This window comes from Nyctereutes procyonoides, unplaced genomic scaffold, assembly GCF_905146905.1.
Source record: "Nyctereutes procyonoides isolate TBG_1078 unplaced genomic scaffold, NYPRO_anot_genome, whole genome shotgun sequence".
In the NCBI taxonomy this organism is placed as follows: Eukaryota; Metazoa; Chordata; class Mammalia; order Carnivora; family Canidae; genus Nyctereutes; species Nyctereutes procyonoides.
In genome coordinates, this window is record NW_026575052.1 from 14,242,744 (window position 1) to 14,269,045 (window position 26,302).

Below are 26,302 nucleotides of genomic sequence, written 5' to 3' on the forward strand. Positions count from 1 at the left end.
CTGTCAAAACATCTGGCTTGAATTTTTTTTTAAGTAAAAATATGGAATGCATCATGAATTTGCGTGCCATCCCTGAGCAGGGACCATGCTAATTTTCTCTGTACTGTTCTACTTTTAGCATACATGTTGCTGAAGAGTGCACTGTGCCCTGTATTTTAACCATAAAAATAATTCCATGTTTGCCTATCCTTTGGAAAACAATCAGACCATTTGCTGGGAATCAGAGAGTTGTAATCAAGGGACTGTAGGAGAGTACACAGGCACTTTCAGTGGACAGCATTAGATTGATCTCAGCTATTTAGCACTATTAGCTTTATGTGTACTGTTGCCATGTTTAAAGATGATGTAACTGAGGCTCAGAGAACTTCAGTAACCTGCCGAACACACAGAGCTAGGATGAAGTAAGGACTGGTCTCCACGTCTGATTCCCAGACCAGTGCTTCTGACTTAGCTCCACTACAGTGACCCCAGTAGCTCTTCTGAATGGTTATAGTCATTTATGAGCAGATTTATAATGGTTGACAATTCACATACTGTTTTTATCAGCCACATGCAAAAATCATGGGTTAAGATCTAACAGAATTTTAGGAGAACATAATCGTAAAAGTAATGAGGGCTCAGAGGGGCTGAATAACTTGTGTAAGATCAAACAGCTACTACTGGGTGGAGTCCGTATTTGATCTTAAGGTCTGTAAAGCTCCCAAACAGGAGTTTTTAACTGGCTAAATGCACATATACAGTGTGATAGAGAGAAAATCATATGAGATAGGATTAGAAGCTATGGGTCCCTGTCCCTGTCCTGATCTTTATTATTTATTAGCTCTATCACTTTGGACAAGTCCCTTCTTGTCTCCTGCAAACTAAAAACAATGGTCTCCCACCTACTTTCTGGGAAGTGAAGATTCAAATGGACATAAAAGCATTCAGAATATAGTGTCTCTCTCTCTCTCTCTCTCACACACACACACACACACACACACAAAATAGAGCCTAGGAACTCAGGCAAATCAGTAAGACCTAGGTTTAAATGTCGACTCTGCCACTTACTGGCTGTGCGACCTTGGGCAAGTGATTTTTGCCTCTCTTACAACTCAGCTCTGTCACTGACAAAATGGGGTTAAATCAAGTACCTACCCTAAACGTGAGGATTAATTGAGAGGATCCATTTGGACACACCCATTGTGTGCCTGACACATAACACCCCGTCAGTCAAAGTCATTGAGGGATAAATGGATAAAATAAATGTGGTTTACACATGTAAATGGGAGGTATATATATATATATATATATATATATAAAGTAGTGAAATAATGTACATAATAATGTTACATATTAGATATATAAAATAATGGAATATTATTCAGTCATACAAAAGAATGAAATCTTGGCACTAGAGACAACATGGATGGACGCTGAAGGCATTCCGCTACATTAAATAAGTCCGAGAAAGACCAATACTGAATGATCGCACTGCCAAGTGTATTCTAAATAAACAAAAACCGGGGCACCTGGGTGTCTCAGTGGTTGAGCAGCTTCCTTCCGCTCAGGGCGTGATCCCGGAGTTCCGGGATCGAGTCCCGCGTCCGGCTCCCTGTAGGGCGCCTGCTTCTCTCTCTCTGCCTTTGTCTCTGTCTCTCACGAATAAATTCTTAAAAATACATAAATAAATGCTTTAAGAAAAAAAAAATAAAAACCAATCTCAGATACAGAGAACAGACTGGGGTGTGAGTGTGTTGCACAGGGCCAAATGGGTGAAGGGAGGCAAAAGGTACAAACTTCCTGTCACAAAATGAGCAAGTCATGGGGACCTTACCTACAGCTTGGTAATTACAGTTCGTAATATTACACTGCATGTCTGAGAGATGCTAAGCGAGCAGACCTTGAAAGTTCTTCTCCTCAGGAAAAAAAAAAAAAAGAAAGAAAGAAAATCATGTATGCTGACAGATAATTAACTGGACTTACTGCGGCAATCATTCCGCAATATTTACACATACCGAGTCATCATGCGGTACACCTAAATCGAATATAATATCGTATGTCAATTGTACCTCAAAAAAAAAAAAAAAGTTAGCCACACTATTACCGTCACGACTGTGCCTCTCCGGCCTTCGACCACCTGGAAGCACCGACTTTCCGAGCTTCCCAACGCGCCGGGGGCTTCCGCCCGGGTCCCGTTACTCTCCGCCTTCTGCGTCCCCCCCCCCGTCCCTCCTTCGTCAGTCCCCCCTTCTCCACAGCGCGTCCTAACCCCCTCCAGGAACCCCTGGCCCCGTTTAGGCGCCGCCTCTTACTCGACGACCTTGGCTGGGTCCCCATGGTGCCCATAGATCAGCGCCCGGACCCGGGAGGGCTCGGCAGGTGCGGAGCAGGGAGCGGCGGCCGACCAGCCGCGGCCCCAAGCGACGGACCGGGTTCGCGTCCGCAACAGCGCGCCGCGGCCCCACATGCTTCCCGCAGAATCTCGGAGCCCGACAACGCGCTGACGTCATCGGCCTGCGCCCGCGCGCGCCTGCGCCTGCGCCCCGCCTCCCGCCCCGCCCCGTCGCGTGACCACGCCCCTCGCTCCTTTTAAAAGGTCGCCCTCTTCCTCGGCGGCCCGCGCGGTGGCGCCTGGGGGGGCCGCGCGGGGGCGCGGGGGCGCGGGGGCGCGAGGGCGCGAGGGCGCGAGGTGGCGGTACCGGAGGGAGTTGCGGAGCCTCGGCGCGGGTCAAAGTTGTTCTCCCGGATAGGAGCGTCTGAGAGCGGCCCAGCGCTGGGTCTGCAGGCTGCGATTCGGTGTTCGATTTGGGGGAAGTCATTTCCCCTTCCCTCCCAGCGCTCACCTGTGCCAGACCTTTTAGGGCACCACCTGGCTGAATCCCTGCAGCCCTGGATCAGCGCGGGGAGGCAAAGTTCACCTCCTTTACCAATGAATAGCGTCCGTGTAACTTGGTGTGGAGACGAGAGTACTCAGGCTCGGAGCTAGAAGATTTAGGTGCATCTCCCCGTCCTAATGCTTTCTAGTTTGGCCACCTTGGGCTAGTGTCTGAAGCTCCCAGGCTATTTCCCCATGGGTCTGCAGGAGAAAGGTGCTCTGGAAGGAGCCCAGGGTGGAGACGGGGCTCTTGCAGGAAGTGCTGTTGGAGCCTGTCCTACTCAAAATCTTCAGTGTGCATAAAAATCGCCTGAGGCCACATCTCGAGCCTACTGAATTAGAATTTTGGCGACAGGTCCTGGAATCTACAATTCCTACAAGCTTTCAAGAACATTCTGATGCAGGTGGCCCAGGAAACAGGCTTAGGCAAACACTGATCCAGGGCTCTAAAGGATAAGGAAGAGTTCCTTTCTCTAGATTTTATTGACCCAAAACTTGCCAGCTCGAAGCCTTTTTCTCTGAGGAAGAGAAGAAAGCAAAGTGCTCTCCCGAAAGCTGCCGGTTGTTGGATTCTGGCAAAACTGTCTTTGAGTCTTGGCTCTGCCATTTTCCAGCCACTGGATTTTGGACAAGTCACTTGGCCTCTCTGTGTCTCCATTTCCCTATCCTTAAAATGAAGGAAATAGTAGTATTTGTTTCAAGGCTGTTGTGAAGATCAAGTGAGCTATTATTCACTGGAAGCATTTAGCACAATTCTTGGCACATGAAAGCATTTGATAAATGTTATTAGGTTATTGTGACGATTAGATGGGAAATAACATATATAAAGCACTCAGTGTTTTAGGGTCTGGCTCATACTATGTGCTCAAAAAATGTTTGTACCTGTTTTTATTAATAGAGAAAGTAGATGTCCCATGTTGGAGGAAAGACTTGGTGTTACACTTGTATGTGAGTGTTCATGTGCCTGACCATGCACGCACACGTGCACGCACATACACACAATGCCTAGTTTTGCTTACCTTCTGTTTTCACTGTGACACACACACAGATCTGTTGAAGATTCTCTAGGTGACACTGTACTGTTGACATTATCTTCTGTATCAAATTGGCTCCTCTGAATTCCCTGGAAAGCCTGGAGAATCATCCAGCAGGTCTTCCTCCTGGAGGCTGGACTTAGTCACCACCCCATTCATCCCGGTAGCCCCCACTTTCAGTCCAGGACACCAATTTTTATTTGAACTGTGTCAGGAGCCTTCTTCCTAACTGAAATCCTCTCCCCCTACTTACCTTCTTTTTTCCTTTCCCAGGCCTCCAGAATGATTTTTTAAAAATATTTTTAATTAATCTCTACACTCAGTGTGGGGCTGGAACTTATAAACTTGAGATCAAGAGTCACATGCTCTACATACTAAGCCAGCCAGCCACCTCCAGAATGATTTTTTTTTTAAATAGAAAGATCCGATTTTGTGTTTTCCTTGCTTAAAGTTCTTCTGTGACTCCCCAGTACTTAGACCCAGAAGCCACAGTTCTTGGTAGGACACCATGAACTATTGACATGTTAGATTTAAAACTGTAAAAAAACAAAACAAAACAAAATGAAACTGCAATTCTACACTATATCATTCTCCTGTACAACTGACATGTGCTAAAGTCTTCAGAAAAGTGATGGAGGAAAAGCACCTTCAAAAAAGAAGATTCTATTCAATAGTTAAGTGCCTTCTTGCAAGTTAGAAAGAGATGGCTATAGTTTTAATTTAGTGGCTGAACCCCTCAGCTTAGCTTGAGGAGCACCTGGTTTCCCCAGGAGTTTTGCTGGAGAATTACTGATTGAGGGGTTCAAGTCTCATTTTCATGGCCTTGTATCCAATATCCTCTACCTTCCGAGTCACACACTGTTTTTATCTCCTGCTATAAGACCTGTGCATAGCCCATGATCCAACAGCACCTGATACCCACCTTTCCTAGCAATTCCATGTCTCATGGCTTTATTTGGGTTGCTGCTTCAGCCTGAAATGCTCTTCCTGCCTTGCCTACCTGGGAAACTCCAGGCTCAGATATCATTTCTCTGATGTTGTTTTCCAACTCCCTAGGCAGAGTCAACCTTTTCTGCCTTTGTGTTTTCTCTGAACTGGTGTTATGGCCTTTAGGGCACAGTCCCTTATTTATTTACGTGTCCACTCCCCCCTCTGGGCAAGAGTGGGTCGTGTTTGGTGCATCTCCATGACACCAGCACCCAATATGGGGCCTGGTCCAGGGTAGGTGTTATAAATATTCCATGAGTTGAAAGTAATTGAATTTCCTCATGGCCTGGCCCTGTCTGCGGTGCTGTCTCCTTTTCCCCTAGATTTGGGCAGGTCACTCCAGGCCACTCAAAGATTCTAGAAGTCTGTGATCTTTTTCAAGTGAAGCAGAACATTCTTTGTTCATCTGTTCACCTGTTGCTTGTATTCTCCTTCTCTCTCCCTGACAGTCTCTGCCCTTTAGTTTTCTATATAAAGAGTGAGAGGAGATGTGGAATCCATCAGGTCTAAGTTTGAATCCTGGGCCCACCATCCACTAGTTCTGTAAGTGGAAAAGTGCCTCATCCTTTCTGAGCCTCAGTGTCCACATACGAAAAAAAAAATGACATCAATAGTAAACTCCTGTCAAGAAGCTCTCACAGGGAAATATCAGAAAGGGAGACAGAACATAAAGACTTCTAACTCTGGGAAATGAACTAGGGGTGGTGGAGGGGGAGGAGGGCGGGGGGTGGGGGTGAATGGGTGACGGGCACTGAGGGGGACACTTGACGGGATGAGCACTGCGTGTTATTCTGTATGTTGGTAAATTGAACACCAATAAAAATTAATTAAAAAAAAAAAGAAGCTCTCACAGGAATCCCCTGCAAACAGCATCATTCTTGGCTGTTTCTTCTCGTCACTGGATTTCTCTTCTTGAGTTTTTTGTTCTGGTGAGTCCTTCCTGTCTCTTCCTTCTCCAGCATCTGTTTTTTCCCCATCACCTTTTTCTTGCTTCTGACTTTCTCCCTGTGATTCTCTCTCTGTCTGATTCTCTGATTCTCTGCCTCTGGTCCTTCCTTGCCTGTCTCCTCGACCCCTTCCCTACCGCAGCCTGTTGCTCATCTGGGCTCACAAGAGAGAGAAGCAGGAGCTCAGAAGCCTTCAGCCCTCCCTCCTCTAGGCCCAGGCTGACCTCACTTGTGCCACCCTCAGTGAGGAGCCAGCCTGCAGTGGAGGCAGTACACAGGAAGGCCTAGATAGATCTTGAACTCCTAGGTTCTGTCCTGTGTCACTACCGCTAGTTAGATCCACCTGCCCATGGGTCCCTCTGTTTCCATAGTCTGTTCCCCACTTGGTTCATCTGAAGACTTAAAAAAAAGTGAAATATCAGGACTTTTTACTCTTCTGTTTAATGCTCCAATAGCCTCTTACCTCTCCTAGTGTTTAATCCAAAGCTCCATAGTGTCTTGCATGACCTGCAGATCCTTCTGGCCTCTCTAGTTTCATCTGGTTCCCTTTTCTTCCCCACTCCATTCCAGCCACCCTAGCCTGGCTCTTCCCCAAATGGACCAGCTCCTGCTTTTGCATGGGCTGTCCCTTCTGGCCACAGTGTCCCTCCCCACTGATTTGCTGGCTCCTTCTCTTGCCTCAGGTCCTGGCTCACATGTTTACCATATCACTTCCTCTGGGAACCCCCTTTGAACCCTCTTAACTCAAGTAGGATCACCTCTAATTATTTATCAGGACATTCCTTCCATTTTCTTTAGAGTACACATCACAGATTATAATGACATATATTGCATGTTTGCTATTGGTCTTTTCCCTGAGTGTAAGCTTTGTGAGGGCAAAGACCATGTCTGCCTGTATTCATTCATTTGTACGCTCAGTGTTTTTTGAGCTTCAACTACATGTTGGACACGACGTTTTGGGATACAAGACAAAATCCTTGCCCTTAGGGAGCTCATGTTCTGAGTGGGTGAGGAAAAAAAAAAACAAGAATATGTCATACGGTAGGTGCTTTGTTTAAAACTGCAATAATCCCCCCCCCCCAGCCTCCCTTCATTTCTCCCTTCATTTCTCTGGAATATTTCTCATATACCAGAAGCAGTGGTTTATCACTGTCTCATATTATCAGAGAATTTGCTTGTTTGGCTGTTTATTGTTCTTGTTTTCTCACTGGACTATAAGCTCCATGAGGGTAGGAATTTCTGTTTTATTTTTCCACCTTGGCTTATAGGAATTGTTGAATAAATGACTCACTAGCTGGGATTTGTTAATTTGTTCCAGATGGGAAGCAGGTCTCAACCTCCATTCAGGTTAAGCCAGATGGCCTTGATTCGAATCTCAGTGTCACTACATACTAATGCACAACCTTGGAAAAGTCACCTCTCTGTACCTCAACATCCTCAACTGTGAAATGAGAATAATAAATCATAGTGGTGAGGATTAAATGAGTCCATGTGGGTAAAGCACATAGAAGGTGTCTGGACATAGTGATGGACAACAAGTTTGATATTGTATGAGGGCATGTACTGGGTAGAGGCCCAAATATACTTAATCTGTGTAGTCAGATGTAGACTAGGACTGAGGAGAATTAGTGATGGAGGCCGACTTCATGGCATGAAAAAGAATAATTTTCTAAAAGCCCACGCTGTAAGAAGAAATAGATGAATTCACTATTACAGTTAGAGATTTCAACACTCTTCTATCAGAAATGGACAGAATCAGCAGGCAGAAAATCAGTAGGGACACAGTTACGCTCAACAACACCATAGATTATAGACATCCACAGACTATGCCATCCAACAACAGCAGAATATACATTCCTCTGAAGCTCATGGGGGATATTCACCAAGATAGACCATATTCTGGGCCATAAAACACATCTTAACTTTAAAAGACTAGAACACCTACAATGTTGGCCCTCAGACCACAGTGGAATTAAACTAGAAATCAAAACAGAAAGATAGCTGGAAAACATCAAATGACTTGGAGATTAAATAAAACATGGATCAGGGGCACCTGGGTAACTCAGTTGATTGAGTGTCTGACTCTTGGTTTTGGCTCACGTCATGATTTCAGGGTTGCGAGATCCAGTTCTCATCAGATTCTGTCTTCAGTGCAAAGTCTGCTTGGGATTCTCTCCCTTCTTCTCCCTCTGCCTCTCCCCTTGCCCCTCCCCCTGCAAATGCACCCAAGCAAGCACTAGAGCTCTCGCTCTCTCTCTCTAAACAAATAAAGTCTTAGAAAATAACACATAGATCAAAGAAGTGTTGAGAAATTAAAAAAAAAACATTTTATTTATTTTTAAAAAGATTTTTAATTTTGAGAGACACAGAGATAGAGATCTAGGCAGAGGGAGAAGTAGGCTCCATGTAAGGAGCCCGATGCAGGACTTGATCCCAGGACTCTGGGATCATGCCCTGAGCTGAAGGCAGCTGCTCAACCGCTAAGCCACTCAGGTGTCCCTAAAAAAAAATTTTAAACTCCATGAAAATGAAAACACAACTTGAAAAAATGTATGGGATGCAGCAAAAGCAGTGCTTAGAGGGAAATATATAGCATCAAATGCATATGTTAGAAAGGAAGAAAGATCTAAAATCAATCAGCTAAGCTCCCGCTTTGGAAACTAGAAAAAGGAGAGCAAATTAAATCCAAAGGAAGCAGAAGAAAGAAAAAACTAGAGCAGAAATCAGTGGAATCGGAAACAGGAAGTCATAAGAGAAAAATCAACTCCACCAAAAGCTGATTCTTTGAAAAGATCACCAAATCAACAAGCCCCTCCTCAGGCTGAGAAAAAGTGAGAGCACATGAGTTACCAATAGCAGAAATGAAAGAGGGGACATCACTACAGATCCCATGGATATTAAGAGGATAATAAGGGAATATTATGAACAACTTTAAAAGCCAGCGTTTCGGAAGACCCAACTATCTGGTTTTGGTAGGCGATGAGCACTCTGTCCTTGAAGGTGTGTGCATTTGGAGGGGCCTAGGTAGGAGGGCGTTCAAGCATCAAAGGGGACAGAAGCAGGGTGTCTCTGGGTCTCTGTTCCAAGAGCGCTGTTGCAGAGCCAAGTGTGGGCAGCGAGCGTGCTGGCTTGAGAATGTCGGTGCTGGGTGATGAAGAGACCTGGCCCGGGACCCCTTGGAGGGGGAGGGGGTGCGGGTGGGGGTGGGGGTGGGGGTGGGGGTGGGTGCGGGAGTGGGGGAGGGGCGCGCCGGGGCGGCCGGAGACCGGACCGGCTGCAGAGCGCGAGGCTGCCGGCAGGGGGCGCCGCGAGACCGCGGAACCCGCGGCCGGGCCTGACGTCAGCGCCCCGCTCGCTTGGGCTCCCGCTCTGGACTCGGCGCCAGTCCCGCTCCGCGCCGCGCCGCTTCGCTCCGGCTCTGGCTCGCCTCGGGCTGGGCTCGGCTCGGGCTCTGGCGGCGGCACCCCTTGCGCCGGGCCCCGGGGCAGGCGGCGGCGCGCTATGGCCCGCGCCCAGGCTCTGGTCCTGGCGCTCACCTTCCAGCTCTGCGCGCCCGAGACCGAGACTCCGGCAGGTAAGCGCGCGTCGGTCCGACCGAGCTTGCCCCGCGGAGCCCCGCGGAGCCCCGCGGAGCCCCGGGGCCCGTGGCGTGGCTCTCAAGAAAGTGTGAGTGTCAGGACCCCGGGCGTTCCGCTCCCTGCGTGTGCCTGAGTGCTGGGTGTGCGGTCGGGTTCTCCCGCTGTTGTGTGTCTCGAGCCTTGTGTGTCCGTGAGTTGTGTGTGCGCCGAAAGGTGCCGTGCGCGCTCTGCGTCCGCGAGTGTGTCGGGGGAATGTCGCGGGCATCGAGGCGCTGGGTGTGCGCCGTCTCGTGCGCCTGCCGGCGTGTAGTGTTTGTGCGGCCAAGTCGGTGGTGTGTGTGCGTCTGAGTCTGGTTGTGTGGCCGGAGTTGTGTCTGCGAGTGTGTTGCGTTTGTTCGCGTTTCGTGCGCCGCGGGCCGGGAGCGCTGCCCGTTGTGCGTCCGCGGGGGTGCTGCGGGTTTGTGCGCTGCGTGTGCATCGGGGGGCGCGCGGGTGGTGAGGTGCGTGTGCGTGTGCGTGTGCGTGTGCGGAGGCGTGGGAACGGGTCCGGAACGCGAGTGTCCGCGTGGGAGTGTCTGGGGCTGCCGGTGCGCGCCGCCGGGTCCGCGTGGTCCGGGTGAATGCCCCGTGTGCCGGGAACGCCGTGCAGGGGCGGGTGGGAGCGGGCGAGCGAGGGTGTCGCTGCGTGCCGGCCGCGAGTCCAGGAATGTTGCGCGTGTGGTGCGCGCCTGGGCGGCGGCCGAGTGTGCCCGGGGCCCGGGGCCGCCCGAGGGGGCGGTGTCAGGCTGCGTGTGCGCGCGCGTGTGTGTGTGCGCGCGGGCCCGGACCAAGTTGTCGCGGCGGCGCCCCCTCGGCTCCAGGGCCGCGCCGGGCCGGGCCTGAGCTCGGGAGGGAGAAGGGGCCCCGCGGCCGCCGACTCCGGCCTGTCGGGCTGTTTGTTGTTTCGCAAGTTCTGCGCGGCGCTGGCGGCCCGCTGCTCCGAGGCGGCGCCCGGGAGGCCCCGGAGGCCCGGGAGGCCCGGGGGCGGCGGGGCGGGGGGGCAGGGCGCCCCCGCGGGGCCGGGCCGGGCCGGCGGGGGAGGGGGCGGGGGGCCCGGGCCTCGGCGGCGGGACGGCGCCCCCCCCGGGGCGGGCAGGAGGCGCGGCGGGCGCGGGGTCTCCCGGGACACTCCCTCCGTGGACTCCGCAACTTTGCCGGGACCGCGGCGAGCGTGTACGTGTGCGAGCGTGTGTCTCGGTGCCCGTGCGGGGCTCGGCGTCGGCTGTGCGCGGGTGTCTGACTCCCCTCCCCCGCCCCGCACCCTCCCTGCGGCGGCGGACTTGCGCCCCACCCGTGGACCCGTGCCCCGGGCAGGGGCGGCCCGTCGTCCTCTCCACCCCCACCGTTTGGGTGGCTCGAGCCCGGTACCCAGGGCGCTGAGTAACGGGGAGACGCCCCACGCAGAGATCAGAGCCAAGGCACGTGCCGGGCCACCTGGGCCCCGAGGGACTCCTCCCGGCCTCCCGGCCTCCCCGAGTGGAGCTCGCTGCCCCGCCGCCCCCTCGGGCCTCTCGGGCCTCCCAGGCCTCGCTCCTCTAGCTCCTGCAGCCGCTCCTGCGGTTTGCTGGGAGCTGGGAGCTGGGGCCTGGCTTCCTCTCCCCCCCAAGCCCTCCCCCAGCAGCTTTGTCCCCTCCCCCCCTCCCCGAGACCAAACCGGAGGGAGGGGTTCGCTATGTGCCTCCCCCCCCCCCCCCACCGCGGCTTGATTGCGAGAACCCTCCTGTGCCTCACCTCCTCCGGGCAGCGGGCAGCGGGCAGCGGGGACTGTCACGAACTGAGATTTGGGATGGGAGTGAGATCTTGGGCGAGTTACTTCCATTTTTGGGGTCTTGGTTTCCTCCTATGCCTTATTGGGCATTAAAATAATGGGGCATCGTACTTGGCGGATTGTAGAGCAAGGCTCTGTGAGTGCCAGGGAACAAAAGATGGTTTTGAGGACTGTTGCAGAGCCCCAGAAGCTGTGATTTGAAGCCAGGGGGACCCGGGTTCAAATTCTACCCCTGCCACTTGCTGTCCTTGTGACCTTGGGCAAGTCACTTCACTCCTAAAGTTCCTGGGACGCTTGTAGCTATTACCTTTAGGGCTTCATTCACAAATAAATGCTTTGTAGAAGGGATACGATGTATCCTTGCCCCAAACCTGGGGGAAATCAGCCTGGCTCCCTGAGGGCGCCCAGAGTCCCCTGGCCCACCACGGGTGGGTGTGTGCTGTCTCACAGTCATGCAAATCTGGCAATAATTTATTCCTCTGTGTTCTAGCTCATTTTGTCCTTTTGCTTGCTTGCTGGGGTTGTGGACAACAGGAATGAGGGAGAGGCTGCCCAGTGGTTTCAGGTTGGGCAATAAAGGCTTGTCTGAGCAGCTGGCCCTTCTCCCTGAGGCTGGGGGGAGGAGACTCCACAGGATGTCCTGACTCCACCAGGGTGGGGGTGCTGAGTTCCTTGGCAGCCCCCTGCCCAGCTCAAGTGTCAGAGAGAATTCAGGGCAGGCACCTGCTTGCTTGAGGCATGCTGCCATCCTTCCATGCTGTCATCTGCTAAGCTGGACTTGTGGGGTGGCCTTTTCGTGCAGGGCTGGGCTAGCTAGAGTTGCTAGGGGTGCCTTGTGCCCCCTTCCTCCCACAACCCCCTTCCGTCCTCCACACTGTGCTTTCTCCCCAGAACTCTCTAATTCCACCTCTTCTCCTCGTGAACTCTTCTTGTTCTTCCTTCAGGTCTCAGCTAGGCATCACCTCCTCCCTGAAGCCTTCTTTGGTTACTCCCTGTTCTAGCTCAGTAAGGGAGAGTGGGGGTTGATTGAATTTTTTCATAGCATTGTAATTAGTGTAATTACGGTTTATTGGTCCTTTCTCCCTTCCAGATCATGAGCTCTGTGAGGACAGGGACTGGGTATTTAGTTCACCTCTGATTGCTTAGTGTCAGGTAGAAATCCTGGCCCAATCCTGGTTGCTGAATAAATGTAGCAAGAAAGAATGAATGCGGTCCAGTGGGTCAAGTTCTGAGCTGGAGAAGCCAGATGGGGGCGCACTGACTCCATTGAAAGTAAGAGATGAAAGAAATCCGGTTTCCCTCCAGGAATCTGGAAAATTCTGCCGAGGGATGGTGTTGTGTGTGAAAAGGCCACGTACAGAGTCGTCTGGGAGCTGTGAGTTGGGGAGGTTGAGTCCCTGGCAGAGATGGAAGGGAGCAGACTCCTGCCTGCCAGCCCCTCCCCCCCAGCTTCCAGTTCCGCCTCCAGCCCCGCCCCCCCAGCAGCTGGCAGGGCCTGTCCTGCCCTCAGGCTCGGCCTTTGTGCTGGAGGCCTCGGCAGGTGGTGGGAGGCTTGGAGTCCCAACCGTCAGTTTGAGCTGAGCGTCCTGGGAGGAGGGAGGGCAGGCCTTGCCTCAGTTCTCTTGTCCTAGATCCTGGAGTAAGGCAGGTGGGGTCACAACTTATGTCCTGACTGTTTGTGAGCTCCAGGGAGGGGAGGAGAGCCGCTCCCCGTAGTGCCCCCAGCAAGTGGGGTTGTGGGAGGTTGGCTGATGTGTGCAGGTGTGATCCTGGCATCTGGGCAGTCAGGATGGGGTGAGGGGTGTGTGTGTGTGTGTGTGTGTGTGTAAGTGATTGTATAGTTGTAGCCTGGGGCACAGGACATATGTGTGGCTTGTCAGGGTGTCTAGCCATCTGGTTACCCTGTGTGGTAGGATCTGAGTTCTGAGTTTGAGATAGGGAGGTGACCAGCTGTTTGGATCCTGGGGAGACTGCTGCTGGGGTGTCTTGGTACCTAAGTGTCAAATTTCTGCAGTTTGGGTGCAGATCTGTTTGGGCGGGTGGTACCTCCGTATCTAGGTGTGGGCATCCTAGTGCCAGGCTGTGGGAGGATCAGGGTGTGCCATTCTAAGGATGTCCCAGTGTCTCTGGATCTGGAGGTGGGAGTATCCAGGTGTCTGACAGTCTTAGGTTAATGGGTGTTCAAGTACAAGAGTGTCTCTGTGTCGTGTCCACATGTGGGGCTGAGTACTCGGGTGTCTGGGTGTGGGGTTCCCGAGTGTCTGGATATAGGAGTGTGAGGGTATCTGTGTCCAGCAACAGGGTACCCATGCGTTAGAGTATCCGAGTGTTTGTGAGTCTGAGTGGCGGGGGGGGGGGGGTACCCTGTGGTAGGTGTTTCTGTCTCCAGGAAAGGGTGTACACGTGGTGGGTGAGGAGTGTCCTGATGACTGTGTGCTGCTCTGTACCAGGGCCTCTGCCAGCTTGGCTTCTGACACCCTTTCCCTGGGGTTTGTCTCCCAATCTCCCTTTAGACCCCAAGGCCAGGAGCCTCTGGAGAAGGGCCCGATGGTTCTACTTCTCCATGCTGAGTCAGCCTAGAGCTGACTTTCAATAGAACTTCGTACAATAGAACTTCTCACAACGTTGGAAATGTTTCCTACCTGCACTTTTCAACATGGTGGCCACTTATGTGTGGTTATTAAATTTAAATTGCTTAAAATTCATGAAAATTAAAACCAGCCCCTCCATCACACTTGCCAGACCTCAAATCCTCAAGAATCTCGTGTTGCTGGTGGCTATTGTGTTGGTCGGTGCAGGTGGTGGACATTTGTATCTGGGCAGAAAGTCCTAGGGACAGTGCTGTCCTAGAGGTGTGAGGCCTGGACACCTCAGGGGGTGGAAGTGATCTGATTGAACCGTCGTCACTCAGCAGTCATGGAAGAAGGTTTTGTTGAATCTATGTTCCCTTCCTCCCAGCCCATCATTACTTGCCTGGACTCTTGCAGTAGCCCTCCTTGGTCTCCATTCTTCCATCAACTCCCCAGTGCTTCCAGCACCTGTGACCTGAATGATGTCTATTGGGCAGACATGGGATACTGCCACTTGCTTGCCCCAAGCTGAAAGCTCTCCAGCACCCAGGAATGAAACCCAAACCCTGTATGATGCACACCCCACTTTCTGGAACTGCTTCATGTTTGGTGCCTCTCCTCCCCTGACCACATTCCTCCTTGTCACCTTATGATCTGGGATCACCGGGCCAGTGCTGATCCCAGAACCCCCCAGGCCCTTTCACACCCCTCTACTTTTGCACATGCTGTGCCTTCTGCTGAAAATGCCTCTCCTGCCCTTCTTACCTTGTGGGGGCCTGCTAACCCAGCCTCAGAGTCCAGCTCTGTTATTCCCCTAGGGACACTCCTCACTTCCCCACCCCCTGCATGGCTTTTTCAGGTTTCTCCCATAAGGCATGTAGGATAGCCTGCTGAGTTGTTTTCCATCTTCTTTGCCTACTGGTTGGAAGTCCCCTGAAGGCTAGGCTGGGTCCTTGTCATCCTGTCCCCAGGCCTTTGTATATGGCTGGTCCCCACTCAGTGTTTGCATTGAACCCCTGGGTACACAGGGAAGGCTTGGAGTGGTGGAGGGTGGTGCTGGCTATGGAGGGTGGTGCTGGGCTATCACAGATGGGGGCCAGTATACTCCCTTGGCTTGCTCTGGGCAGGGTGGGCATTGCCTTCAGAATGGCCAGGGGAGGACTCCTGAGGTGGACAGCCAACAGGCTCATGAAGTCTTGGGCAGATTCCCAGGGTGCAGATCCCAGGACCTAGTGGTGGATCAGAAGGGATGTGGAGAACAGAGACTCAGAAGGGTCCCTGAGGTTTTGTAGTATAGAAGCTGTGTAGGAAGGGCTGGGATGGGGGAAATTGGGAAGGGGTGTGGTTGGGGATATCTGATGGCCAGGATCACAGCCGGGGGCAGAGTAACAGCTGGGGGATGGGGGACAACTGGGCATGGGAGATAACTAGGGATGAAGATATATCTGGAGACGGGACAGCTGGGACCAAGGGGACAGGTGGTGTTGGGGAACAGCAGAGGGTTGGGAGTCAAATGGAGAGAACAGGAGAACATGGGGCATTTGGGGATAAGGAGGTGACAACTTGGGGCACCTGGGTGGCTCAATCAATTAAGTGTCCGATTCTTGATTTCGGCTCAAGTTATGATCTCAGGATCGTGAGATTGAGCCCTGCATGGGTCTCTGCACTGGGTGTGGAGCCTGCTTTAGTCTCTCTCTCCCTCTGTCTGTGTTCCTTCCCTCCCCTCCCCTGGTCACACGCATGTGCACTCTCACTCGATCTTCAAAAAAAAAGGAGGTGACAGCTGGGAGGTGTCAGAAATCTATGTGGACGACAAGGATAGATAGGTCTTAGCTGAGAGGGTGAGGGATACGTTGCTCAGAATGTGTGTGTACATGTATGTTTATACATGCGTACATGTGCACCCTTGTGGTTGCGCGTGTGTAAATATGTGTTTTACCTACAGTGTGGTTAAAAGCCTGGGCTCTGGGTTCTAATCCCAGCTCTATCACTACTAGCTGTGTAATACCTGGGCAAGTTACTTGACCTTTCTGGGTCTTTAGTGTTCTCATCTGTGAGATCGGGGTGATTATAGAACACACTGCATGGGGTTGCCATGAGGGGATATATTTTATATGTGGAATAGGGCCTGCCACATAGTGAGCACTGTGTAGGTGCCAACAGTTATTAAGCATGTGTGCGGGCAACCTGTGTGAGCAGAAAAGTTTGTTTCTGGCTTCTGATGAAGTCCAGGCCCCAGAGGTGGTGGTAGGTAGGGCAGGAGTGACCAGCCAGGTTGGTTGGATCTGGCTTGTCTCTCACATCCTCCCTGCTGTTCATCCCACTTCTTGGTCACCCTGTCCCAGGGCCTAGTCCAATAGGTCCCCCTCCCTGTCTCTGCCCTGTCCTGCCCCACCCACACTGCCCTGCCCTGGGCTGGGGGCCAGGGGATGTGCTTTAACTGCCCAAAAGCTTTTCAGTAGAATCTGAATTCATTGTTTGCCTGCCAGCATGCTGGGGCCCTGCTCAGATATAAATACCTGGGCAATGTGTACAGTCCTGGCCTCCCATCCCATGGACAGCAACGGCTTCATCCCGTGCCCTGGGAAAGTCACTGGGGTGGAAAATGTTGGGGTTTGGAGGACAGGGTGGAGGAATGAGTCCTCAGTCCCCAGTTGGTGGATTAGCCAGCCAAGACTGGCAGAGCTGGAGGCACAGGGTTTTCCAGGAGTCTGGGTGTCCCTGGTGTCCAGTGCATCACAGCACATGGGAGCTCCCTGCAACACTTTTGTAGTGTGCCACATCTTTGCCTTACACATAGCTGCACTGCATCACGGCCAAGCGTACCCTCTCTGGGGTTCCTGGGCCTAGACCTCAGGACTGGGCCACTGCACTGCATCTCAGACCTGCACTGCATGACCATGCTGAGATTCTGAGTTGCACTGGCCGTGTGGACCCTCCTAGGGTCTGTGTGCTCCACCTCTGCATCTGCCCGTTGTCCTGCACTGCCATCCCGTACTCGTACTGCCACTTGTGTCTTTGCGGCTCTCATCTGTGCTGTATCACTCTACCAGATGTCACTGCTACAGCGGGAAGGTGGACTCTCCTGGGTTTCTGGGTAGAGCCCCTACACTGCCTCACTGCCTGGAACCAACTTTGGGCTTTCCGTGGCCACACTGCATGTTTGCCTTGTAGAGCATTTCTGTTCTACACTGTACTACCTCACTGGGCAGTGTACATGGCACTGGGCTTGTGGACTCGCCAGGGATTTGGGACCAGCTCCTAGTATTCTTTTTTTTTTTTTTTTTTTAAAGATTTCATTTATTTATTCATGAGAGACCCAGAGAGAGAGAGGCAGAGACAGGCAGAGGGAGGAGAAGCAGGCTCCTTGCGGGGAGCCTGATGTGGAACTTGATCCTGGGTCTCCAGGATCAGGCCATGGGCTGAAGGCAGCGCTAAAGCCACCCGGGCTGTCCAGCTCCTAGTATTCTATCACTGTGCTGTGCCAACAGATGGCATGCTACTGCCACACTGCATCCTTGCATCACATGGCATCTCTGTGCTGCACTGCATGCTTGCAGCGGGTGCCTGCACTGCACTGGGTATGTGGCCTTTCCTGAGTGTCTGGGCACAGCTGCTTTGCATTCCACCTTTGCACTGACTGTACCAACACAGTACACCTTTGCCTCACATAACGTTTCTGTCCTAGTGCTTTACTGCATGGAGCTGAATATGTGCTCTCTGGCCAACCCTGTCACACTCCACTGCACCATTGCCACGGCCATGCCCCTTCTGGTGTCTCAGCCTTTCTTGGGATGGCTGCTGGGGAGTTGGCTGGTGTCCTTTCCCCCAGGTTTCTGTTGGCGGTCCCAGCTGAGCAACATCTTTGCCTCAAGTGTCTGTCCTGCATGCACCCCTGCCCTACATTGCACACTGCACAAGGAGTGTGTACTCACGCTGGCTTGGAGCCACCTTGTTGGGCTTTGGGACTGGCGTGGGTTTTTGTGTGTGGCACCTTTGCACGGTACCCAGCATTGCATCTGCACATCTGTGCATGGTATGGGGTTATTGCCCTGAGCCTCTGTCTGCACTGCACGTGTTCACAGTTGGGTTGTGTGTGCTCTACTGGCTTTTAGCTCTACTGGCTTTTACTGATTTCACTGTTCCTCGTGGCCTCTTCACTGCACTCCATTTTGGTGCCACTTTCTACTCCTACCCTCATGCCTACACCTGTCCTGCTCCTTGGGACTGTTGAGCTGTGTTCTGGACTAGGCTTCCACACCCAGCAGTTCCATCCATACCACATGACACCCTTCTCCTCCCTGTGACTCTGTACTGTTGTGTGTGCCTACGTGGGACACATCCTTTCAGTGAGAAGTCATGGAGCACCGAGCACCAACTGTGTACCTGGCTCTGCACTAGGGTCCGGAGAGGGCGAAGAACCAGGAGTGCTTGAACATAGCACCTTGGCACTCCTCTGTACACCTGCCCCCGTAGCACCGAGTCCTGGCCCAGTGCACTACTGGATGTGCCGCCCTGGTGTGCTGTGCCTCTGTGCAGCTCAGGGTCATGCCCAGAGCGGATGTGACACCTCAGCACTGCGTCATGGCCACGGCCAGTTCTGCCATTCTGCACCAGGTGTCTGTACTGGGGTCTGTGCACACTGTGTGCTCTGCTCACCCTGTGGTGTATAATTGCATCTGCCTCTGTGTAGCGTGGAGCTGCTGCACTGTGCTCTCAGCAAACCATGCCATGGCACCTCATAGCCCCGTCTCCATGGACTCTAATAAAGTACAGATTTTTGCACTGTGTGGGTTTGTGCACGACCCTCTGCCTCTCTGCTCTGCTGCACTGTGGCTTTATATGATACAGGGTGTCTGTGTACTCTTTGCCCACTGTACCTCTATACACTGCAGCTCCCCATTCAGCCCTTTGCCTCCGTCTGGAGTTGGGCGCTGCCTGGGGCCTTCACCTTATACCACCAACATGGCAGCACTACCGTTAACCTTGGGATTTTCATGCTGATCAAGGAGATGGTGTGTGGGTCTGGCCTGAGTTTTTCCTGTTAGAGTTGGCTTCCTTCTATCCTCAGTGGAGGTGGAAGTATGTTGGCATTGCTGGGTCCTGTGTTGGCTCCTGGAGGGGGTACGAACTCAGCTTTATCTCTCTGTTGTCCTGAGTGATCTTCCTGGCTTCAGCCATGCTGAATTCTGGGTGATTAGAAGGTGGTCACCCCTGCCCTTAATTGAGTGCGCATCAGTTATTCAGGGCTCTGGAGAACAGCTCCAGGGAACCTGGGCTGAGGTCTGGATGTATTGGTCTGGGCAAGTAAAGCAGTGAAATGGGCCAGGCCAGGTCTCCGGGTTAGAGTCATGGTGCTTGAGCCTGGGTGGGGGTTGGTTGGGGTCAGACTGGTTAGGATCATGGGGTTGATGCGTCTTGCCATTGTTGGGCATCTACTATACGAGCACTTGGGGATGGGGTTCAAAGGCATGAGAGCCAGCCTCTGACCTTAGGAAACGAGGAAGTGGGGTTAGGTGGGCCTGCCATGGAGCTGTAGTTGGGGTGGAGAACACAGGATAGGGCTGGGTTGGGCAAGAACATCTAAGGGATGAAGCCACCATTGGCTCCAGGGTTGATTGAGCTGGGCTACCTAGAATAGAGATGTGGCTTGAGATGATGAAATAGGCCAGGGCTGTCATTGGGGTTGTATTTGGTTTCCCTGGGGCCAGGGTTGGGCCATGCCTATGATTGCGTATGTTCCCAGCCCCTAAACTTGCAGTATGTTGAGAGAAGTTTTATTTCTCCTGGGGCCACCCTTGGGAACTGGATGCTCTACTGACAAACCAAAGAGAACAGAGATCTCATTGCAAACAAACTCTGTTTACCTAGTGGTGGTGGCTGGCAGCCACACTTGGCACAGGGCATCATTCCCTGTCTGATGGGGAGGAAAGTCTGGAGCTCACCCGGGGGCACACGCACACACACATGCACATACATGCGCACACACACATGCACACACATGCACACACATGCGCACACACAACTCACCTCTATCCCACTGCATATACTCACCTCCCCTGTAGGCACATGCTTATCTCTGAGTATGCCCATATACCTCTGTACATGAAAGTACACCTAGACACCCTAACTTCACAGCACACTGTCTGGGGGACCCACACTTGGAGACCCATACTCACCCTCACATACCTCTGCCCCATAGTCTCTCTGCCCTCAAATTATTCTTGCTCATGTGCATACTCACATACATGGAACTAGAATTCTAGAGGTGGACGTGGCCTTAGAAGTCACCTGGGTCCCCATTCTCATTTCATAGGTGGGGAAGCAGAGATTCAGAGAGGGCAAGTCACCTGCTGCAGGTCACACAGGGAGTTGGAGGCTCAGCTGGTTAGATTCAGGTCTCCTGCCTCTCAGCTGAGTGCTCACAAATCGGTATCAGGCTATCACTCTCACAGTCATGTACGCACACACACACTAACATATGGAAACACATCCGCATGGAATTGTGGAGACCCTCATGTGGGGGAGACCCCCTCCCCACACTCTGATTCTTCCCACGGAGGTTGCTTCGCCCCTTACATCGCCCCATCTACAGCCCAGCCGGATGTGGATAAGCCATCCTCCTGCCTTCCCAAATTGTGGCTGACGGTTGCTGAGGCAACCGCCTGCCAGATTGGGGAGATTAGCTGAGGAATGTAGCTGGGCCAGTTTGAGCTGAGGCTGGGGGAACCGGTGGGGGTCCTGGGTTGATCCAGCCCACCCTCTCTGGGAGGCGGGGGAGAGATGGGGTACCCCTGGCGGGGTCTGGTTTTCTCCCTGGCCCCAGGCGGGCTGAGCAGTGTTCCTGAGGCTTGGACTAGGCTGGGGGAAGGGAGTGTGGGGCTGTGTGTGTGCGTGTTATGCATCTCTCTGGGTGTGACTAGAGTGTGCGCCGTTTGCATCTAGGAGGGGACCTGAGGCTCCTTTCCTCAGCAGTTCCTGACATCAGACTGTGGACCCCATGGTGGTTTGTCTCACCAAGCTCCCACCTGATCCTGTGGTGCCCCCTGGAGAACCCGCCTGCCCTCCTCCTGGCCTGGAGGATGTAACACTGTCTCATCTGAACCCTACTCTGGCTTCCCCATTCCAATGAAGTCAGACTTCTCTCCCAGACACTTAAGACCCTCCTTCTGTGGTCTGGCCTCAGCCTTCCTGTCTCCAGCCTCCCACCCAGTGCTTTGGTCACTCCTCGCTCCTCTCTATGCTCTGGACTGTGTGTTCACTCCCTGCCCTCATTAGCTTCTGCTGGGCCCTTTGCCTCACAGACTTTTCTGTTTATCTCTACTGGCCAGAATGAGATCCTGCCCTCCAGGCTTTGCTCAGATGCACCCACCTCCAGGAAAGTCTTTCTCCTGGACCCCCTCTTGTGGCCTTGACCCTTCTCTGCTTTGCCTTATTCCATCACCCCCACTCAGACTGGGAGGTCCCTGTGGGCAGGGTTGAATCTAAATCATCCTTGTGCCTCTAATAGTGTCAGCCTGGGACCTGCTTTGTACTTTCAGTGAACACATTTCCTGAGTGGAACTGAATTAATAACATGTGGCCAGCAGAACACCAGAGCCTTATTTTGTTTGGACCTAGTCTCCCTGAATAAAGATAAATGGCTTAAATCCCAGCTTCTGGGACTTAGAATGTGGCCTTGGGCAAGCCACCTCCTCTCTCTGTGTCTCAGTTTCCATCTGCAAAACAGGAAGAATAATAGTACCTACCTTAGGGATTACTGTGGAGTTTCATGGGGATAGGTGGACATGATGGTTAGTGACAGCTCTCTCACGGTGGTGCTGACGTGTACGTGTGTGTCTGTGGCCCAAGTCTGTGTTGAAGGAGTCAACATTCTTGCTCTGAATCCAAAGTCTGGTCTAATTCCTATCCACCCCCCTTTCTCCGGGCCCTGGGTGGGTGGTGGCCTCTGATAGGAGCTGGGTCTCTAGCAGGAGCTGGGACCAGGCTGTGGTTCCTGAGCCACCCAGACTGGAGGTGATATAGTTTCCCTCAGGACCTAGGAGGCCTGATTGTTCCCATTCCAGGGTGAGCTGGGTAGACGGTGAGGATGGGGCTCTCTTTGAGGAGATGTCATCCCCTAAGGGTTGTGGTTGGAATTGGACCTGGCCCAGAGGCACAGAGCTGGAGGTGCACATGGACCAGGGAGAGGGAATCATTCTGTCTCAGGTGACACTAGGGAGGGGGAAGGTCAGCCAGGGAGGTTACCCTGGCTGAGATCAGTTGTAGGACTCATTTGGCAGAGGTCAGGGGATACTCTGGCCAGGGGTCAGTCAGGCAATCTGGTGGTCCTTCTGGTTGAAGTCAGATGGTCTGGATGATGTTGGGGCTGCTGTTGGCCAGGGGTAATCAGCTGGGGGTTACTCTGGCTCAGGTCAGTCTGTCTGGGGGTCCTGTTAGCTCCTGTGGCCTGGCTCAGGATGGATGGGGGGAAGCCAAAGAGTTGACACTCCCAGACTTGCCCCAGGGCCATGGAGGAGACATCCTTGGGCAGCTGCCTTGTGCTTGAACCTGCCTTGTAAAGGAACTGGAAGGGCCTGAGCCCCATCCAGGCTCAAGATCCTGGGCTTCCCTTTCCGGCAATCCCTCTGCCTTAGGGAGGCCTTGGCTAAGAACCTTGGGAGCAGACTGCAGTCAGCTCAGTTGCTGACTGCATTCAACTGAATGAAGTCAGTTGTCCCCCTCTTTCAGGAAGCCCTCCCTGACCATCCCTACTGGCCACAGCCTCCCTCTGTGGTGTGCTGTGCTGTGCTGTGGGTCATTTTCTAGAGGGAGAGTTGAGGCCTTCCCAGCACAGGCTGGGTTAAAATTTCCCTCCCACAGGCCACAGGGCATGGTGCTGACCAGGGCCTTTCACACAAAGAGGCAAAGTGCGCAGCCAAGGTTCTGCTCCAGCTGTAGAGAGAGGCTTCTGTTATTTCACTGCATCCACTCAGTGCCAGCCTCATGCCCACATCTCATTGTTTTATACTCCGATGGGAAGCGAGAAGAGGAACAAGAGACCCCCCGACAGTGGTGAGCACCTGTGTGCCTGCCTCTGCTGGGCATGTCTCCCTGTGCTACTTCACATGATCTGCCTGGCAACCTAGAGAGGTCCCTGTGGCAGGTGAAACAGCAGAGTGCCCCCAAAAGTGGAGTCCCTGCCACCAGGCACATGCCCGCTGTGGTGCCTGGCACATGGCCCTCGGCCCCCAGTTTCTCTTCCTTCTTTAATTCTCTTCCTTCCTCTTCTTGAGCCTGGGAAGCAGCTTGGCTGTGCTGTTTCTCATAGTGAAGGAAATCTGGGCTCTGGTATCCGGCTGATGTAGGTTCAAGTCCAGCTTCTGTGGACTCCAGCAGTGCCTGTGAAGGGCCACCATTTCCTGAGAGCTTGTGCGCACCCTGGGCCTGGTGATAGGTGGACCCCGTGCTGCATCCCCAGCAACCCTATATGCAGAGGTGGAAACCGAGGCTCAGAATGGAGAAGTGACTTGCCTTACGGATCTCAAGTCTGTCTGATACTCAAGCCCGCTCACATGGCCACCACGTTATACTGTGCATGGGGCCCTGCATCCCCTGGGGCCTCAGTCACGTCATCTATCAGGTGGGGAGAAGTACCCGTGGCTGGCAGGTGCCCCACACAGGGTCTGGCTTGACATCGATCCGCTTCCTCACCATTTGGCCAGGCATTTTCCTGGGCCCCCGATGCTTTTGTGTGTCACGTGCTGGCAGGGAGAGACCTGATTTGGGTGACTGAGTGATGAGTGAGTTTTCTAAGCTCACCTGTCAAGCAGGAATAATAGGGGTCTCTGCCTCAGGCGATGAGGCCTAAATGAAATGCCATGCGGAGAGAGTGGGTAACTGGTGCTGTGCGGGCATGTGGTGAGCCTGAAATGATCAGTGGCCTCTGTTATTATTCTTAAGAAGAGACCATCAGGGCTGGCTTAGTGCATTCATGGGGCCCACATCTGTCCTTTATGTGAAGATGGAGAGGCACGTGGTGGGACACAGGAGATCTCTGTTCAAGGCCCACCTGTGTCCCTGACTAGCTGTGGTCTCCTCATCTGGAAAATGAGGATAATTCTGGACCTGATCTCACGAGTTGTGAGGCTCTGATGATAATGCTAACTAGTTTTTCTGGGGGAGGGTCTTTGGTTGGGTGGTTGAGCAGTGTGGGGTCCTAGGGGGCAGTGGGTGGTGTGGGGAGGTATTGGTATTGGGTGGAGACAGTAAATAGAGGGAATGGGCTGGAGGAGGGAGAGTTTTGTTGGAGGGAGGGAGCAATGGGGGGGGTGGCCTGGGAGAGGGAGGGAAAGGGGGTGGGCCTGCATGGGAGAGGGCAGGGGCTCCTGGAGGGGAGCCCCAGGAGCCCTGCTGGTCAGCGACCCTGCCCTAGCAGGAGCTAACCATGCCTGCCCTCACAGCCGGCTGTACCTTCGAGGAGGTGAGTGACCCAGCAGTGCCCTGTGAGTACAGCCAAGCCCAGTATGACGACTTCCAGTGGGAGCAAGTGCACATCCACCCTGGTACCCGGTCTCCGGCGGACCTGCCCCATGGTGAGCCTACTCTCTACCACCATTCCTCTTTATCTCTTTGCAGTTATAGCCACCTGCTGTGTGACCTTGGGCATGTTCTTTAACCTCTCTGGGTCACCTCTGCTTTTGCATCTGTAGTGACATACATGATACTATGAATGTAGGGCTCTGTGGAGACTGTCCAATTGTATATATTAGGTAGTTTGACCTGTAAAATGGGTGCAGGTTCAAGCAATCAAAGACACTGAAAGCTGTTAAGACCCACTTCCCATTATTCCCTCTACAGCTTAGTTTGGAGTCCACCCTATTCCCATCAGGTCTTCCTAAGTCCACCTTCTGGGAGGCTCTCTTCTTCTCCCTTAGAGCCTCTGCATCCTTATCTCCCAGGACTTGAAGATCCTGATGGAGTGGTAACACTGGGGGCTGGATGTGTGTATAACCTTCCTCTGAAGTTCCCTTCTTCCTGGAAGTCCCAGATCCTTCCCAATTTCTACCTTGCTCTGCCCTGTTTCAGGATGAAGCACTTATGACATCATGGGCACTGGAGTGGGAGTCAGTCTAATTACATGCATTGTAGTACTGGCCTTCTACTCTGATGTTGGCCTCTACTGTACTGGTCCCAGAGTCGTGAAGACTGGACTTCAAATTCTGGCCTCATCGCTTTATCAGTTGTGTGACTTTGGGCAAATCACTTAACTTCTCTGAGCATCCATTGTCTTAACTAAAAAGTGAAGAGCATAATAATCCATTTCATAGGGTTATTAGATAATGTCTATAAGCTGCATAACATGGGAGTGGAATGTAGGGGTCCAGTGAATGTTTAGTTGCTATTGTTGGAAGTATTTGAGAGGGCCCAATTACCAGCACCCGCTTTACTGGGTACAGAATCTGCTGGGCATTCAGAAAAGGATAAGAGATATGGAGGCCAAATTATCAACCCTATTACTGATAAAGCTTGAGTTGGAAGACAGCATAGTGTGAGAACAAATGGGCGTGCTGAGGGAACCCCAGAAGTAGACAGCTTAAGGGCCTCCTCCCCTTCACCCTGTCATAGTGGCCCAGGACCTTTGCTATTCAGCTCACAGCATGGCTGCAGTTGTACCTGCTGTCAAGAATTCGGGGAGGGGCAGCAAAAGTTCTCAGTGGTAAGGCCAGAACTTAAAGCCGCCAGAGGGATCCTGCACAGCCTGGCACGGGCAGTCTTTAGGCTCATCTCCTACCGCTCACCTTGTCTCCTGGAGGCCTCCCTGCCTCCCCCTTCTGTGCCTTTGCTCACAGGGTGCCCTCCCTGGGGCATTCCTCTCTGCCTTCCCACAAACAGCTCTCAGCTCCTTGTTTGACCTTTGTGTTAGTGGAGAGCAAAGTCTGACCTTGTGATTGTGGTCTGTTGAGGTGCCCCCCTGTGGCAGGGACCCTGGGTGGGCTCTGCCTCTCTCTCTCTCACACCCACAGAGACGTACCCAGTGAGACAGGGGAAAGAGAGATTGAGTATTTAGTGTGGGCCTTGTGCTGGGCCTCTGCCCTCTTGGTCTGCACATCCTAGGGAAGAGAGTTGGGGGATGGTGGGAGAAGGAAGGAGGGCGATTCAGACACAGAGAGGAGAAGGAAGAGCCACAGGAACGAAGGGAGGAAATGAAGAGAAGGAGATGGATGCAGGGGGAGGACAACTAGGGAAAAAGACTAGGGGGTGGGCAGAGGAAGCCAGAGGAAGAGGCAAGAACAGTATCAGATTGAAAGGGGGAGAGACACATGCAGCTGCTCGCAGGGAGAGGAGCCAGGAGGATGGAGAAATGGGATGAGAGGCACCGCTGGGGGGCCAGGATGTGCCCCTTTCTGGGTGGATATGGGGACTTGGGAGTTCTGTTCACTACCCTGCTAGGACTGATCCACGAGCTGCCTTCACAGGCCTCTGGCTCACAGAGATGAATGAGATCTCCTCCAGTGGAGTCCCCGGGGAGCCCTCCCAGAGCAG

The 26,302-nt window shown here is 52.9% G+C and overlaps 2 protein-coding genes and 1 non-coding gene across 7 annotated transcripts in view; 1 reads left to right on the forward strand and 2 right to left on the reverse strand.

Moving 5' to 3' along the window:
* MECR (mitochondrial trans-2-enoyl-CoA reductase) overlaps nucleotides 1-2,474 on the reverse strand; it is a 30,455-nt gene extending 27,981 nt beyond the window's left edge. The window contains exon 1 of one of the 3 annotated variants that reach the window (XM_055331910.1): nucleotides 2,292-2,474. In XM_055331910.1, the coding sequence (XP_055187885.1) occupies nucleotides 2,292-2,446 (155 nt within the window). In that variant the 5' untranslated portion in view covers nucleotides 2,447-2,474. Of the gene's footprint in view, nucleotides 1-1,813; nucleotides 1,896-2,291 lie in introns of those variants that run through there. The other 2 variants (XM_055331912.1, XM_055331913.1) reach the window with 2 other exon arrangements.
* Nucleotides 36-142, reverse strand: LOC129514371 (U6 spliceosomal RNA). Its single transcript, XR_008665428.1, has one exon. It is a non-coding gene; the product is annotated as a U6 spliceosomal RNA (small nuclear RNA).
* A 6,749-nt stretch (nucleotides 2,475-9,223) lies between the features above and the next one.
* The window catches only part of PTPRU (protein tyrosine phosphatase receptor type U), a 79,371-nt gene continuing 62,292 nt past the window's right edge, over nucleotides 9,224-26,302 (forward strand). For 2 of the 3 annotated variants that reach the window (XM_055331630.1, XM_055331631.1), the window contains exons 1-2: nucleotides 9,224-9,396; nucleotides 24,220-24,351. In XM_055331630.1, coding sequence (XP_055187605.1) covers nucleotides 9,324-9,396; nucleotides 24,220-24,351 — 205 coding nt within the window. In that variant the 5' untranslated portion in view covers nucleotides 9,224-9,323. Of the gene's footprint in view, nucleotides 9,397-22,845; nucleotides 23,400-24,219; nucleotides 24,352-26,302 lie in introns of those variants that run through there. The other variant, XM_055331632.1, reaches the window with a different exon arrangement.